At 43.3% G+C, this 16,912-nt stretch overlaps 1 protein-coding gene across 1 annotated transcript; it reads left to right on the top strand.

The window, feature by feature from the left end:
- The first annotated feature begins 4,213 nt into the window (after nt 1-4,213).
- On the top strand, nt 4,214-15,429 carry LOC129838809 (tetraspanin-9-like). The gene is made up of 9 exons (XM_055906008.1): nt 4,214-4,552; nt 4,782-4,838; nt 4,935-5,054; nt 5,324-5,398; nt 5,715-5,810; nt 6,684-6,815; nt 8,292-8,333; nt 14,060-14,143; nt 14,330-15,429. Exons 1-9 carry the CDS (start codon nt 4,493-4,495, stop codon nt 14,495-14,497), a joined length of 834 nt encoding a protein of 277 aa, XP_055761983.1. The 5' UTR covers nt 4,214-4,492; the 3' UTR covers nt 14,498-15,429.
- The last annotated feature ends 1,483 nt before the right edge of the window (nt 15,430-16,912 follow it).

The raw sequence follows: 16,912 nt of genomic DNA, 5'->3' as shown, positions 1-16,912 counted from the left end.
TTTATTTCAAGTATATGCAGTGATTCTTGAATATAACTATAGCCTAATAGATGCCTTAATTGTTTTCTACCAACAGGAAAGAACGATTAGTACAGCATGCCAAACTGACCCCTAGGTGCCAGTGTTCCTGTGCTGCGGTGGAGAAGAGGTCCATCGGGACCATCACTGAAGAACTCGGGGCCCAGCTAGACGACCATCACTAAAGAGCTCAGGGCCCAGCTAGACGACCATCACTAAAGAGCTCAGGGCCCAGCTAGACGACCATCACTGAAGAGCTCAGGGCCCAGCTAGACGACCATCACTAAAGAGCTCAGGGCCCAGCTAGACGACCATCACTAAAGAGCTCAGGGCCCAGCTAGACGACCATCACTAAAGAGCTCAGGGCCCAGCTAGACGACCATCACTAAAGAGCTCAGGGCCCAGCTAGACGACCATCACTAAAGAGCTCAGGGCCCAGCTAGACGACCATCACTAAAGAGCTCAGGGCCCAGCTAGACGACCATCACTAAAGAGCTCAGGGCCCAGCTAGACGACCATCACTAAAGAGCTCAGGGCCCAGCTAGACGACCATCACTAAAGAGCTCAGGGCCCAGCTAGACGACCATCACTAAAGAGCTCAGGGCCCAGCTAGACGACCATCACTAAAGAGCTCAGGGCCCAGCTAGACGACCATCACTAAAGAGCTCAGGGCCCAGCTAGACGACCATCACTAAAGAGCTCAGGGCCCAGCTAGACGACCATCACTAAAGAGCTCAGGGCCCAGCTAGACGACCATCACTAAAGAGCTCAGGGCCCAGCTAGACGACCATCACTAAAGAGCTCAGGGCCCAGCTAGACGACCATCACTGAAGAACTCAGGGCCCAGCTAGACGACCATCACTGAAGAGCTCAGGGCCCAGCTAGACGACCATCACTGAAGAGCTCAGGGCCCAGCTAGACGACCATCACTGAAGAGCTCAGGGCCCAGCTAGACGACCATCACTGAAGAGCTCAGGGCCCAGCTAGACGACCATCACTAAAGAGCTCAGGGCCCAGCTAGACGACCATCACTGAAGAGCTCAGGGCCCAGCTAGACGACCATCACTAAAGAGCTCAGGGCCCAGCTAGACGACCATCACTAAAGAGCTCAGGGCCCAGCTAGACGACCATCACTAAAGAGCTCAGGGCCCAGCTAGACGACCATCACTGAAGAGCTCAGGGCCCAGCTAGACGACCATCACTAAAGAGCTCAGGGCCCAGCTAGACGACCATCACTAAAGAGCTCAGGGCCCAGCTAGACGACCATCACTAAAGAGCTCAGGGCCCAGCTAGACGACCATCACTAAAGAGCTCAGGGCCCAGCTAGACGACCATCACTAAAGAGCTCAGGGCCCAGCTAGACGACCATCACTGAAGAGCTCAGGGCCCAGCTAGACGACCATCACTAAAGAGCTCAGGGCCCAGCTAGACGACCATCACTGAAGAGCTCAGGGCCCAGCTAGACGACCATCACTAAAGAGCTCAGGGCCCAGCTAGACGACCATCACTAAAGAGCTCAGGGCCCAGCTAGACGACCATCACTAAAGAGCTCAGGGCCCAGCTAGACGACCATCACTGAAGAGCTCAGGGCCCAGCTAGACGACCATCACTAAAGAGCTCAGGGCCCAGCTAGACGACCATCACTAAAGAACTCAGGGCCCAGCTAGACGACCATCACTGAAGAGCTCAGGGCCCAGCTAGACGACCATCACTGAAGAGCTCAGGGCCCAGCTAGACGACCATCACTGAAGAGCTCAGGGCCCAGCTAGACGACCATCACTAAAGAGCTCAGGGCCCAGCTAGACGACCATCACTAAAGAGCTCAGGGCCCAGCTAGATTGAGCTCATGTCCATCAGTATACAACCGAGTCCTGCCCATATCCGCCACAGATGGAGCTGACGGAAGGTGAGATCACTCGCTGTATGAACCTGAGAGCTCAGAATTACAATCATCTCAGTGCCAAGATATACTATCTATCACTTTGGGGGCGCGGGATAGAGTTCCCCTAAACTGGAGAAGGAGCAGGCCATTCAACATCGAATTCAAAGATACACCCATCCTTAAAGGGAATTGGAGTGGAATTATTTTTCCGCTGATTTTGTTTTACCCGTTTCAATGGATGTGCTACCTTGTCCCGGTCCTACTGTTTCAAATCTCTCTCTCTCAACCTATGAATGCTCAGCTATGAAAAGACAACTGACATTTGCTTCTGTGGTGTTGAACTGTTGCACCCTCTATAACCACTGTGGTTATTATTTGGATGTAAAAAGGGCTTTTGTAAAATACATTTGATTGATTGATTGTTTGCTGTGTTGGATACTGTGTAATCACTAACTGTCTGAGTGATGGGGTTTTTATATAGCATCTGTAACATACGTTGGTGTATATTTAATCTGCGTCTTAACTTCTTAAAGTGGCAATCAGCAGTAGAAACAATAACAAAGTGTCTCCCTGCTCCTCTTTCGGTAAAAAGCTGAGGGATGGGGCTGGAGAAATGTAACCTCTCTCAAATTCATAGACAGTGTTATAGATGCAAGGACTGACCAATCCATGATATCAACATTGTAGTCCTGTTTCTATGATCTGTTTCCACCACCATATAACCCAGTTCGCTCTGGATAAACGTGTCTGCTAAATGGCATATATTATTCACGTCTACGTTGACTCTGCCAATATGTTGCCCAGTGTAGTTACCGTTTCTTTGCAATAATGGCAGCCAAAGCTAGTTGAAGTCAGTACTCTAGCGACAGGGACACCGGGATAGTGCGCACTGAAAGTACTATTATCTTCACAGCAAGTTAATCTGGTTACGTTTGAACCTGTTGTTATAGTGGACAAGCTAACTAATACAATTTTTACATAAGACGCAGACATTAGGTCTATGTTTTAGGCTAGAGTTACTAAATTCATTGTATTCAGTGCGTTTTCTTCTGTGTATGCGCGCATTATAGAAGAAACAGCACACGCAAGTATGAGCCGCCGTACAGCTCGTCCAATTCTCCCTTGTGTAGATAGGGTGAACTGGCGATAAACTTTGTTCGTCAAACAAAATCATAAGAAAAGTTAGTCTGATACCGAAACTAAATAACAATGTATTTATTAAAAGCATGCAACCATTATTGGTTAGAATGAGATTTCATGAATCGTGATGCTGTCTGCGATTCAAACTCCTGTCGTCTAATCTAATGGTAAATGTGTTACCAACGTGCCAAACAGCGCTGATAATAAACATCGGTATAGGATACTTATATAGTGTAACGACCCTGGGTTTATAAACGCGGATATCGACCCTGCCGCTCGAGCATGCTTTTGGGGCACAGTCGATAGCGCGCTGGACTGGGCTAGAAGGTCGAGAGTTCGAGACCTGCCCCCTGCCTGTTTCATTACAATATATTGAACAACTACCCACTACTGATATTCATTTTAAACAATTTATAATAAAGCAACATTTCACCAAATATTTAGCTGGCAAATCGGCTGCTGACTGGTCGAGTCACCTTTTCGGCCAGGAAGTCCTTCATAAGGATTAATACATCCAATAAATCCATCGCCATCGACAGACTGACAGGAACCTCTGACTGGATGTACAGTAATACAGCCACCATCCGCTGGGTATCGCTACAATCTCTACAATCGTTCTCGTAGGTACTGCTACGAGAACACACTCTTTGATCTGGGGCAACGATAGGCTCAAACATGAACGGTTTCAGTTGGTTTATTGGTTCCCTAACTAACAATTATTTCCATCTCTGTAATAAACTCATTCTCAGACTTGGAGCTACTCTGTAAATTCAGCCATTTTGAATTCCAAAATGCTCTCCCCTGCCAGTGACGCAACAATGCCAATATGGCGATTTACAGTTCCAGTTATCTGGCGTTCAAAATCATAGTGTTTCCATTCACCTTTATAAAACAGGTGGTTCCCTTAGCAACGCCTGATCATCCTAGCTTAGCATGTCATGGCTGCAAAGCTAGCTGCGGAGAACCATGTCATCGCGTTCAGTGCAGTACTGCACTTCCTTTGTCATAAAGTTATTTATGACAAATATGGATATGTGTCACTTTGTCACTTTCATGATCATGTAGTGAAGATCTATTCAGCTACTGAAGAAACTGTCTTGAAGATAGCTAAATGTTTTTACGATTTAGAGAAAACGTACCAACAAGGGACGACGAGTTTGTCACTTTCCCCATCGACAACCAGCTTGACCAAATCCGGTCCTGCTCTGCTAAACATCATGTAAACGACCGTGACAGGACGCTCCTGTCATAAACCCTGCCTGTTTTAACGTCATTTACCGTAGATACACAGATGAAAGACCGCCCTCCTCACAAGCAGTGGTATTATTAAAGCAGTGTGTGCCGTTGAAACAGTCTGATTTGAGAATAGGGGCTAGATAAGCAAGCAAGTAGATACTCTGTGTGCTCAGCATCATTTTTAACAGCGTGTTTTGCTCTCTGATTCTGTTCACAATGGCACAGGTCAACAGATGTCTGAAACAGCTGTTCTTTGGATTCAACATGTTGTTAGGGGTAAGCAATATTAAGATGAGATAAACTCGTACATTTTATTGTTCATTAAGTGTACCTGTTGTTGGTTTATTCATATATTTTTCTGCCTGTGTCTTTCAACCTCTTTATTTTGTATTTTTTTATAAAGTAGTTCTGTTGTTTGACTACTTTCGTTGTGTACGTTTCTAACTTTTCTTGACGTATTAATTGATGCATTCTAAATTGTGACCTGGTTTCCATGGTGTTTTAGATTGCAGGGTGTGTCCTATTGGTTTTGGGAATGATCGCAGCACCATATAATACAGAGGTGAAATTATCCAACTAATTAAGTACACAAACAACAACTGTAAAACCTAAGTCTGACTCACCACCCAGTGACAATGCTTGTGACCCTGTTTTCCAGCATGACCAAGGAGAGTCAATTGGCTTGACATGGATTATATCCACTGCAGTTGTTTCTGTGCTGCTCTCTTTACTTGGAGCATATGGTGCATACAAAGAGAACAGTGTGATACTGAGAGTGGTAAATACTTGAATCTCATTGACACAATACAAAACAGTTCAAAAACATCACATTATTAACCTGTATTAACCATAGTGTTTCTATAATACAAATACCAAATCAAACTTTTCCTGCAACATACAATAATATGGTTGCATAAATAACATTATTTAATTCAATGTGGCAAAAAATATAAAATAACATTTTAAAGAAATGTATTAAATAAAACTGTATCATTATGTATGATTTACTAATTGTTTGTTTGCTGAAAATGTGTATTTTGTTTTCAGTTCCTTGGAATAATAGGCTTTGGAACAATCCTTTTTCTCATTGTTGGATTTAAAGTGGCTCGTTCAATGCCTGAGGTAAACTTTTCTTTACATATTTAAAAGTCCTGTGAAATTAAAATCATAATTTTTCAATAGTTACATTATTTTATTTTTTTAAATGCATTGATTTTATGCCGATATATCACTCACACTGTTTATCTTAAACTAAGCTGTTATACAGCAGGGTTTGAAAGTTCTGTAGACACAAGCTATTGCTATTATTTATTATTATTTCACAGTTTATATTTTGCACATTTACTTTGTGGCTTAATTAACACTTTAAATTAAATATAAAAGCATCTTAAATTGACGAATCCTCTCAAAATGTGTATTTTTTCCCTCATTATTTAAGGCCATGCAACTGATTAAAGAAAACCTCCCTGCAATTACATCAGAAATGATGGCTGATGCAGAGCACCGACAAACTATCATGGCTCTACAAGTACAAGTACTGTGGAAGTCTACATATTGTCCACAATTATTAATATTCATAAATAGGTGGTAAATTTGAATAACTTTCCCTAAATTCCCATGTGTTCCGTAAATCCTGGATGCAGGATTCTGGATTTCATGCTCATTTCCTTCGTAATCTGGGAATCTTCCAGACAGGATTTCTGGAAACCCTGTGAATTTTTTAAAAGTTACCAGAATTTTGCAACCCAATTCATAAAGAAGTCTTAATCTGTCATGATCAATTTGTAAGACTAGCAATATACATTTCTCACTGTTTCTCACCTTGTGTTCACTGTTTCTCACCTCGTGTTCATCTTGTGTTCTGTGTTCACTGTTTCTCATCTTGTGTTCACTGTTTCTCATCTTGTGTTCACTGTTTCTCATCTTGTGTTCATCTTGTGTTCACTGTTTCTCACCTTGTGTTCATCTTGTGTTCATTGTTTCTCACCTTGTGTTCATCTTGTGTTCACTGTTTCTCACCTTGTGTTCATCTTGTGTTCACTGTTTCTCATCTTGTGTTCATCTTGTGTTCATCTTGTGTTCACTGTTTCTAACCTCGTGTTCATCTTGTGTTCATCTTGTGTTCACTGTTTCTCACCTTGTGTTCATCTTGTGTTCATTGTTTCTCACCTTGTGTTCATCTTGTGTTCACTGTTTCTCACCTTGTGTTCATCTTGTGTTCACTGTTTCTCATCTTGTGTTCACCTTGTGTTCATCTTGTGTTCACTGTTTCTAACCTCGTGTTCATCTTGTGTTCATCTTGTGTTCACTGTTTCTAACCTCGTGTTCATCTTGTGTTCACTGTTTCTCACCTCGTGTTCATTGTTTCTCACCTCGTGTTCACTGACAACTGTGTTTGCTGTTGCAGGGGAAGTGTTGTGGAATAATGAGTTACAGCGACTGGGATAGCAAGATTCCAGAGACCTGTAAATGTTTTAGTTTCAAGTCAGACCCGTCCCAATGTATGGAGGTGCAAACGACTAAAGATGGCGGCAACTGGGTAAGTAAAAAAAAAAAACGTCAGCTGTTTTAAATGGGGCTAGGAGTTTTTAATCCTAACTATGTTATTTGAGCAGGAATAACTCCCGGCAACCAACTAATTAAATTACGAGGAATATTACAAGAAGAAAATGTTACATATAATAAAAACAATTTACAGTACCAGTCAAATGTTTGGACACACCTACTCATTCAAGGGTCTTTCTTTATTTTTACTATTTTCTACATTGTGAAGACATAAAAACTATGAAATAACATATATGGAATCATGTAGCAACCAAAAAAGTGTTCAACAAATCAAACCACGGTGAAAAACAAGTGCAAACCAGATGGGATGGCGTATCGCTGCAGAATGCTGTGGTAGCCATGCTGGTTAAGTGTGCCTTGAGTTCTAAATAAATCACTGACAGTGTCACCAGCAAAGCACCCCCAAACCATCACACCACCTCCTCCATGCTCCACGCTGGGAACTATACATGCAGATATCATCCATTCACCTACTCTGCGTCTCACAAAGACACAGCGGTTGGAACCAAAAATCTCAAATTTGAACTCATTAGACCAAAGGACAGATTTCCATCGGTCTAATGTCCATTGCTCGTGTTTCTTGGCCCAAGCAAATCTCTTCTTATTATTGGTGTCCTTTAGTAGTGGTTTCTTTGCAGCAATTTGACCATGAATGCCTGATTCACATAGTCTCCTCTGAACAGTTGATGTTGAGATGTGTCTGTTACTTGAACTCTGTGAAGCATTTATTTGGGCTACAATTTCTGAGGCTGGTAACTCTAATGAACTTATCCTCTGCAGCAGAGGCAACTCTGGATCTTCCTTTCCTGTGGCGGTCCTCATGAGAGCCAGTTTCATCATAGCGCTTGATGGATTTTGCGACTGCGCTTGAAGAAATTTCTTGACATTTTCCGGATTGACTGACCTTCATGTCTTAAAGTATTGATGGACTGTTGTTTCTCTTTGCTTATTTGATTGAGCTGTTCTTAACATAATATGGTATTTTACCAAATAGGGCTATCTTCTGTATACCACCCCTACCTTGTCACAACACGACTGATTGACTTAAAAACAATAAGAAGGAAAGCAATTCCACAAATTAACTTTTATCAAGGCACACATGTTAATTAAAATGCATTCCAGGTGACTACCTCATGAAGCTGGTCAAGGGAATGCCAAGAGTGTGCAAAGCTGTCATCAAGGCAAAGGGTGGCTACTTTGAAGAATCTCAAATACAAAATATATTTTGATTTCTTTAACACTTTTTTGGTTACTACATGATTCCATATGTATTATTTCATAGTTGTGATGTCTTCACTATTATTCTACAATGTAGATAATAGTCCAAATAAAGAAAAACCCTTGAATGAGTAGGTGTGTCCAAACTATTGACTGGTACTGTATGTCAAAGAAATTTGAATCCAATAATGTTATTTTGAAACTTTTTTTCTTGCGTTCATTGTTACTTCAGGGAAGATCTGACAAATCTGAAATGATGTGGATCTACAGAGAGGTAATGCTTCTTCACGTCAGCCAAAACAACACTATGCAATGCATTCGGAAAGTATTCAGACCCCTTCCCTTTGTCCACATTATGTTACATTAAAGCCTTATTTTAAAATGGATTTAAATAAAAACTATTTACTCGTTAATCTACACAAAATACCCCATAATGACAAAGTGAAAACAGGTTTGTAGAATTTTGGCAAATGTATTAAAAATAAAACCAACAGAAATACCTTATTTACATAAGTATTCAGATCCTTTGCTATGAGACTCGACATTGAGCTCAGGTGAATCCTGTTTCCATTGTTTTTATTTTACAAGTCAAGTCAGTTAACAAATTCTTATTTACAATGACCTCTGCCACGGCCAAACTCAAACCAGTATGACGCTGGACCAATTGTGTGCGGCCCTGTGGGTCTCCCAATCACGGCCGGTTGTGATACAGCCTAGAATCGAACCAGGGTCTGTAGTGACACTTTTAGCCCTGAGATGCAGTGACTTAGACCACTGCACCACTCGGGAGCCCATTGATTATCCTTGAGATGTTTCTTCAACTTGATTGGAGTCCACCCCTTGGTAATTTCAACTGATTGGTCATGATTTGGAAAGGCACACACCTGTCTATATAAGGCCCCACAGTTAACAGTGCATGTCAGAGCAAAAACAAAGCCATGATGTCGAAGGAATTGTCCGTAGAGCTCCGAGACAGGATTGTGTCGAGGCACAGATCTGGGGAGGGTTAGCAAAACATTTCTGCAGCATTGAAGGTCCCCAAGAACACAGTGGCCTCTATCATTCTTAAATGGAAGAAGTTTGAAACCACCGAGACTCTTCCTAGCTGCAGCTGGCATTACTGAGCAACTTGGGGAGAAGTGCCTTGGTCAGGGAGGTGACAGAGCTCCAGAGTTCCTCTGTGGAGATGGGAGAAACTTCCAGGAGCACAACCATCTCCGCAGCACTCTACCAATCAGGCCATTATGGTACAGTGGTCAGACAGAAGCCACTCCTACCAATCAGGCCATTATGGTAGAGTGGTCAGACAGAAGCCACTCCTCAGTAAAAGGCATATGACAGCCGGCTTGGAGTTTGCCAAAAGGCACCTAAATGATTCTCAGACCATGAGAAACAAGATTCTCTGATCTGATGAAACCAAGAGTGAACTCTTTGGCCTGAATGCCAAGTGTCACGTCTTGAGGAAACCTGGCACCATCCCTACGGTGAAGCATGGTGGTGATAGCATCATGCTGTGGGGATGTTTTTCAGAGGTAGCGACTGAGAGATTAGTCAGGATCGAGGGAAAGATGAATGGAGCAAAGTACAGCGAGATCCTTGATGAAAACCTGCTCCAAGGCGCTCAGGACCTCAGACTGGGGTGAAGGTTTACCTTCCAACAGGACAACGGCCCTAAGGACACAGTCAAGACAATGCAGGAGTGGCTTTGGGACAAGTCTTTGAATGTCCTTGAGTGGCCCAGTCAGAGCCCGGACTTGAACCTGATTGAACATCTCTGGAGAAACCTGAAAATAGCTGTGCAGCAACGCTCCCCATCCAACCTGACAGAGCTTGAGAGGATCTGCAGAGAAGAATGAGAGGAACTCCCCAAATACAGGTGTGCCAAGCTTGTAGCGTCATTCCTAAGAAGACTCAAGGCTGTAATCGCTGCCAAAGGTTCTTCAATAAAGTCTTCAGTAAAGGGTCTGAATACTTATGTAAAAGTGATATTTCGGGGTTTATTTTTTTATATAAATTTGCTAACATTTCTAAAAACTTTTTTTTTTGCATTGTCGTTATGGGTTAATGTGTGTAGATTGATGAGAAAAATAACAATTTAATACGTTTTTTCTCTGAATACTTTCCGAATGCACAGTAAATTAATTCTAAAATACGGTACATTTTGAGGAATCATTCTCTACTGTACCCTACTCTACTGTACCCTACTGGACCCTACCCTACTCTACTGGCCCCTACTCTACTGGACTCTACTCTACTGTACTCTACTGTACCCTACTCTACTGTACCCTACTCTACTGTACCCTACTCTACTGTACTCTACTCTACTGTACCCTACTCTACTGTACCCTACTCTACTGTACTGTACTGTACTGTACTCTACCCTACTCTACTGTACCCTACTCTACCATACTGTACCCTACTCTACTGTACCCTACTCTACTGTACCCTACTCTACCATACTGTACCCTACTCTACTGTACCCTACTCTACTGTACCCTACTCTACTCTACTGTACCCTACTCTACTGTACCCTACTCTACTGTACCCTACTCTACTGTACCCTACCCTACTCTACTGCACTCTACCCTACTGTACCCTACTCTACTGTACCCTACTCTACTGTACCCTACTCTACTGTACCCTACTGTACCCTACCCTACTCTACTGCACTCTACCCTACTGTATCCTACTCTACTGTACCCTACACTACTGTACCCTACCCTAATTAACCCTACTTTACTGTACTCTACTGTACCCTACTCTACTGTACCCTACTCTACCTTTCCCCTACCTTACCCTACTGTACCCTACTCTACTGTACCATACTTTACTGAACCCTACTCTATTGCGCCCTACTGTACTGTACCCTACCTAACTGTACCCTACTCTACTGTACCCTACCTAACTATTTACATTTACATTTACATTTAAGTCATTTAGCAGACGCTCTTATCCAGAGCGACTTACAAATTGGAAAGTTCATACATATTCATCCTGGTCCCCCCGTGGGAATTGAACCCACAACCCTGGCGTTGCAAGCGCCATGCTCTACCAACTGAGCCACACGGGACTCAGTTGGTAACTATACCCTACTCTACTGTACTCTACTGTACCCTACTCTACTGTACCCTACTCTACTTTTCCCCTACCCTACCCTACTGTATTCTACCTGACCCTACTGTATCCTACCCTACTTTACTGAACTCTACTCTATTGCACCCGACTTTACTCTACTCTACTTTACCCTGCCATACTTTACTGTACCCTTCCCTACTCTACTGTACTCTACTCTACTGTACCCTACTCTACCCCTACCCTACCCTACTGTATCCCACCCTAATCTACTGTACCCTTCCCTACTCTACTGTACCCTACTCTACTGTACCCTACTGTATCCCACCCTACTCTACTGTACCCTACCCCAACATACCCTACCTTACTCTACTGTACCCTACGCTACTCTACTTTACCCTACAGGACCCTACTCTACTCTACCCTACTGTACCCTACCCTACTCTACTCTACTCTACTCTACCCCACTCTACTCTACTCTACTGCACCCTACCCCACCATACCCTACCCCACCGTACCCTACTCAACTGTACTCTACTCTACTGTACTCCACTGTACCCTACTCTACTCTACCCTACCCTGCCCTGCCCTGCCCTACCCTACTCTACCCTACTCTATTCTACTGCACCCTACCCCACCCTACCCTACTCTACTGTACTCTATTGTACCCTACTCTACTGCACCCTACTTTACTGCACCCTACTTTACTGTACCCTACCCTACCCCACCATACCCTACTCTACTCTACTGCACCCTACCCTACCCCACCATACCCTACTCTACTGTACCCTACTCTACTGTTTCTACTGTACCCTACCCCACCATACCCTACTCTACTGCACCCTACTCTACTGCACCCTACCCTACCCCACCATACCCTACTCTACTGTACCCTACTCTACTGTTTCTACTGTACCCTACCCCACCATACCCTACTCTACTGTACCCTACTCTACTGTTTCTACTGCACCCTACCCTACCCCACCATACCCTACTCTACTGCACCCTACTCTACTGCACCCTACCCTACCCCACCATACCCTACTCTACTGTACCCTACTCTACTGTTTATACTGCACCCTACCCTACCCCACCATACCCTACTCTACTGTACCCTACTCTACTGTGTCTACTGTACCCTACCCTACCCCACCCCACCCTACTCTACTGTACCCTACTCTACTGTACCCTACTCTACTGTACCCTACTGTACCCTACCCTACTCTACTGCACTCTACCCTACTGTACCCTACTCTACTGTACCCTACTCCACTGTACCCTACTCTACTGTACCCTACTCCACTGTACCCTACTCTACTATAATGTACCATACCCTTCCCTACCCTACTCTACACTACCCTACCCTACTCTACTCTACTCTACTCTACCCCACTCTACTCTACTCTACTGCACCCTACCCCACCATACCCTACCCCACCGTACCCTACTCAACTGTACTCTACTCTACTGTACTCCACTGTACCCTACTCTACTGCACCCTACACCACCATACCCTACTCTACTCTACCCTACCCTGCCCTGCCCTGCCCTACCCTACTCTACCCTACTCTATTCTACTGCACCCTACCCCACCCTACCCTACTCTACTGTACTCTATTGTACCCTACTCTACTGCACCCTACTTTACTGCACCCTACTTTACTGTACCCTACCCTACCCCACCATACCCTACTCTACTCTACTGCACCCTACCCTACCCCACCATACCCTTCTCTACTGTACCCTACTCTACTGTTTCTACTGTACCCTACCCCACCATACCCTACTCTACTGCACCCTACTCTACTGCACCCTACCCTACCCCACCATACCCTACTCTACTGTACCCTACTCTACTGTTTCTACTGTACCCTACCCCACCATACCCTACTCTACTGTACCCTACTCTACTGTTTCTACTGCACCCTACCCTACCCCACCATACCCTACTCTACTGCACCCTACTCTACTGCACCCTACCCTACCCCACCATACCCTACTCTACTGTACCCTACTCTACTGTTTCTACTGCACCCTACCCTACCCCACCATACCCTACTCTACTGTACCCTACTCTACTGTTTATACTGCACCCTACCCTACTCTACTGTACCTTACTCTACTGTACCCTACTCTACTGTGTCTACTGTACCCTACCCTACCCCACCCCACCCTACTCTACTGTACCCTACTCTACTGTACCCTACTCTACTGTACCCTACTGTACCCTACCCTACTCTACTGCACTCTACCCTACTGTACCCTACTCTACTGTACCCTACTCCACTGTACCCTACTCTACTGTACCCTACTCCACTGTACCCTACTCCACTGTACCCTACTCTACTGTACCCTACTCAACTGTACCCTACTCCACTGTACCCTACTCTACTCTACTCTACTGTACCCTACTCTACTGTACCCTACTCTACTCTACTCTACTCCACTGTACTCTACTGTACCCTACTCTACTCTACTCTACTCTACTCTACTCTACTTGAGTTTCTTACAATTGAAGAAAGGGCCCATGAACTCTTGATCTAGTGATCTTGGTCATGGACCACTCAAGACCACATAAATTCAGTCTTTAACTTGTCATGGTCTCAACTCACTGGGTCTAGGGACAAATGTCCTAGTATACATCTTGGTCTTGGCTCCTGGATATTACCTTAGTCTTTGTTTTACAAACCACAGGCAACCCAATTTGATGAAAGCAATACGCTCTGATCATTGGCAAATCACTCTCAACCCATAGAAATCCCCACCCATAGAAATCCCCACCCAGTTGACTACTTTTAAATGGTGGAAGCAATGTGGCAATGTCTATACCGAAACAAAGTGATATCCTTCTAGACTAGAGTCCTCCTTTTACTGTATATGTAATGGACCAATGAATGTACATATCAATGGATGTGTCTCTCCTCTCAGCCCTGTGGTCCTCTCATCTTGAAGAACTTCGACTCTGCTTTTAAGACCGTACTTGGATTCTTCTTTGGAGTTGGTGTTTATGCTGTATGGAATTATTTTTAATCATTTTACTAATACATTATACATAACAAATATTCAACCAAACTCAATTTAACTCCTTTGTCATTTTTTTATTAGTTTATTCCTGATTTACCCGTCCCTCCCATGTTTGATTGACTTCCAGCCATACTGTGTTATGGGTAATTTAATTTTGTAATATCCTTCCCACAGTTGATTGGGCAAGTGTTATCCGTCGTGATGATTCGTCAGGTCAAGAAGGTGCAGTGTACTGAAGTTCCTGAGACTATAGAAGATGGATATCGTTTCACACCTCAATTCCAGGCAATTCGCCATGTGGAGGGAGTTGCGGGAGTTGAACCGACGACCTTCTACCCATAACCAGGGATGAGGTCAGCGTTTCAGTTTTTGGCATCCTGGCGAGAGGCGAGGAGTAGAAGGTCCTCGAACAACGTGAGACGAGGTGGAACCCCCAAAAAATAATATGAGTGTTCGGAATGAAAAGGCACAACTCACTGCTCACAGTTAAAAACATGATGCTTTATTTATCTCATTTGTGTATAACATTTATTAAATCATAATAAAGTTTCGTCTGTCCATAGCTTTTCTGGTCATTCTGATGAAGTCCATTAAAACGGAGCAAAACATCACGATTTTTAACTCAAATTAGATTAGTAACGTATCAAGCTTTTAACTAAGAATGAAAGTCCTACCTTTTCCCCCCCTTTAAATTCAGGCTAGAAGAGTAAGAAGTGTCCTTAGTGTGACCTTAGTGTGACCTTATTGTGACCTTTAGAGCGAGACATTATGAAGCACTGTAATAGGGAAGTTCTGCTGTAGACGCTCTGACTAAATGAATGTTCTGCATCCCAAATGGTACCCTCTTCTCTACTAGCCCATAAGGTTCTGGTCACAAATAGTGCACTACATAGGGAATAGGGTGCCGTTTGGGAAGCAAGCCAACGTAATAAGGAAGCTCTGCTCCAACCCCACACTGACAATATCATTCCCTCCTCTGTCTTCTGTCAATACGGCTTGTAATCAGCTTTCTGAGATGAGCTTTGTTGTTTACGTTATTAAATCATGTCTGATTGTACACAGATAAATTGCTAGATAGTATTTCCACAGTAAAGTGTCGTCCATCCAGAAACCAAACGTCTAGAGACTAAACGTCCATGCAAGCAGCACTGCAGACACTGCATTGACCACCATGCGCTACAGTGAACTCTGAAAGTATTGGGACAGTGACACAATGTATTCTGTTATGTTGGAGTCACTGTTATTGTAAATAAAATATGTTTTAATGAATAGTCCGGAATGAATCGTGATTAACGATGAGTGAGAAAGTTACAGAGGCACAAATATCACCCCCCCCCCAAATGCTAACCTCCCCTGTTATTGTAATGGTGAGAAGTTAGCATGTCTTTGGGGTATGATATAAAATGCTAACCTCCCCTGTTATTGTAATGGTGATAGGTTAGCATGTCTTGGGGGTATGATATAAAATGCTAACCTCCCCTGTTATTGTAATGGTGAGAGGTTAGCATGTCTTGGGTGTATGATATAAAATGCTATCCTCCCCTGTTATTGGTAATGGTGAGAGGTTAGCATGTCTTGGGGGTATGATATAAAATGCTAACCTCCCCTGTTATTGGTAATGGTGAGAGGTTAGCATGTCTTGGGGGTATGATATAAAATGCTAACCTCCCTTGTTATTGGTAATGGTGAGAGGTTAGCATGTCTTGGGTGTATGATATAAAATGCTATCCTCCCCTGTTATTGGTAATGGTGAGAGGTTAGCAAGTCTTGGGTGTATGATATAAAATGCTATCCTCCCCTGTTATTGGTAATGGTGAGAGGTAGCATGTCATGGGGGTATGATATAAAATGCTAACCTCCCCTGTTATTGGTAATGATGAGAGGTTAGCATGTCTTTGGGGTATGATATAAAATGCTAACCTCCCCTGTTATTGTAATGGTGAGAGGTTAGCATGTCTTGGGGGTATGATATAAAATGCTATCCTCCCCTGTTATTGGTAATGGTGAGAGGTTAGCATGTCTTGGGGGTATGATATAAAATGCTAACCTCCCCTGTTATTGTAATGGTGAGAGGTTAGCATGTCTTGGGTGTATGATATAAAATGCTATCCTCCCCTGTTATTGGTAATGGTGAGAGGTTAGCATGTCTTGGGTGTATGATATAAAATGCTATCCTCCCCTGTTATTGGTAATGGTGAGAGGTAGCATGTCATGGGGGTATGATATAAAATGCTAACCTCCCCTGTTATTGGTAATGATGAGAGGTTAGCATATCTTTGGGGTATGATATAAAATGCTAACCTCCCCTGTTATTGTAATGGTGAGAGGTTAGCATGTCTTGGGGATATGATATAAAATGCTAACCTCCCCTGTTATTGTAATGGTGAGAGGTTAGCATGTCTTGGGGGTATGATATAAAATGCTAACCTCCCCTGTTATTGTAATGGTGAGTGGTTAGCATGTCTTGGGGGTATGATATAAAATGCTAACCTCCCCTGATATTGGTAATGGTGAGAGGTTAGCATGTCTTGGGGGTATGATATAAAATACCAACCTCCCTTGTTATTGGTAATAGTGAGAGGTTAGCATGTCTTGGGGGTATGATATTTGACCCTACCTTTCACTCATCATTATTCACGATTCATTCAGGATTATCCGTAGCCATGGTAACATACACATTAATGTAGAAGTGTTTTGAAACATATTCTATTCTTATTTACAATAAAAGTGACTCCAAAATGACACAATATATTATTT

Source organism: Salvelinus fontinalis, chromosome 39 (assembly GCF_029448725.1).
Source record: "Salvelinus fontinalis isolate EN_2023a chromosome 39, ASM2944872v1, whole genome shotgun sequence".
Lineage (NCBI taxonomy): Eukaryota > Metazoa > Chordata > Actinopteri > Salmoniformes > Salmonidae > Salvelinus > Salvelinus fontinalis.
Note: the sequence above shows the minus strand (reverse complement) of the source record. Positions and strands in the feature narration are given on the sequence as shown.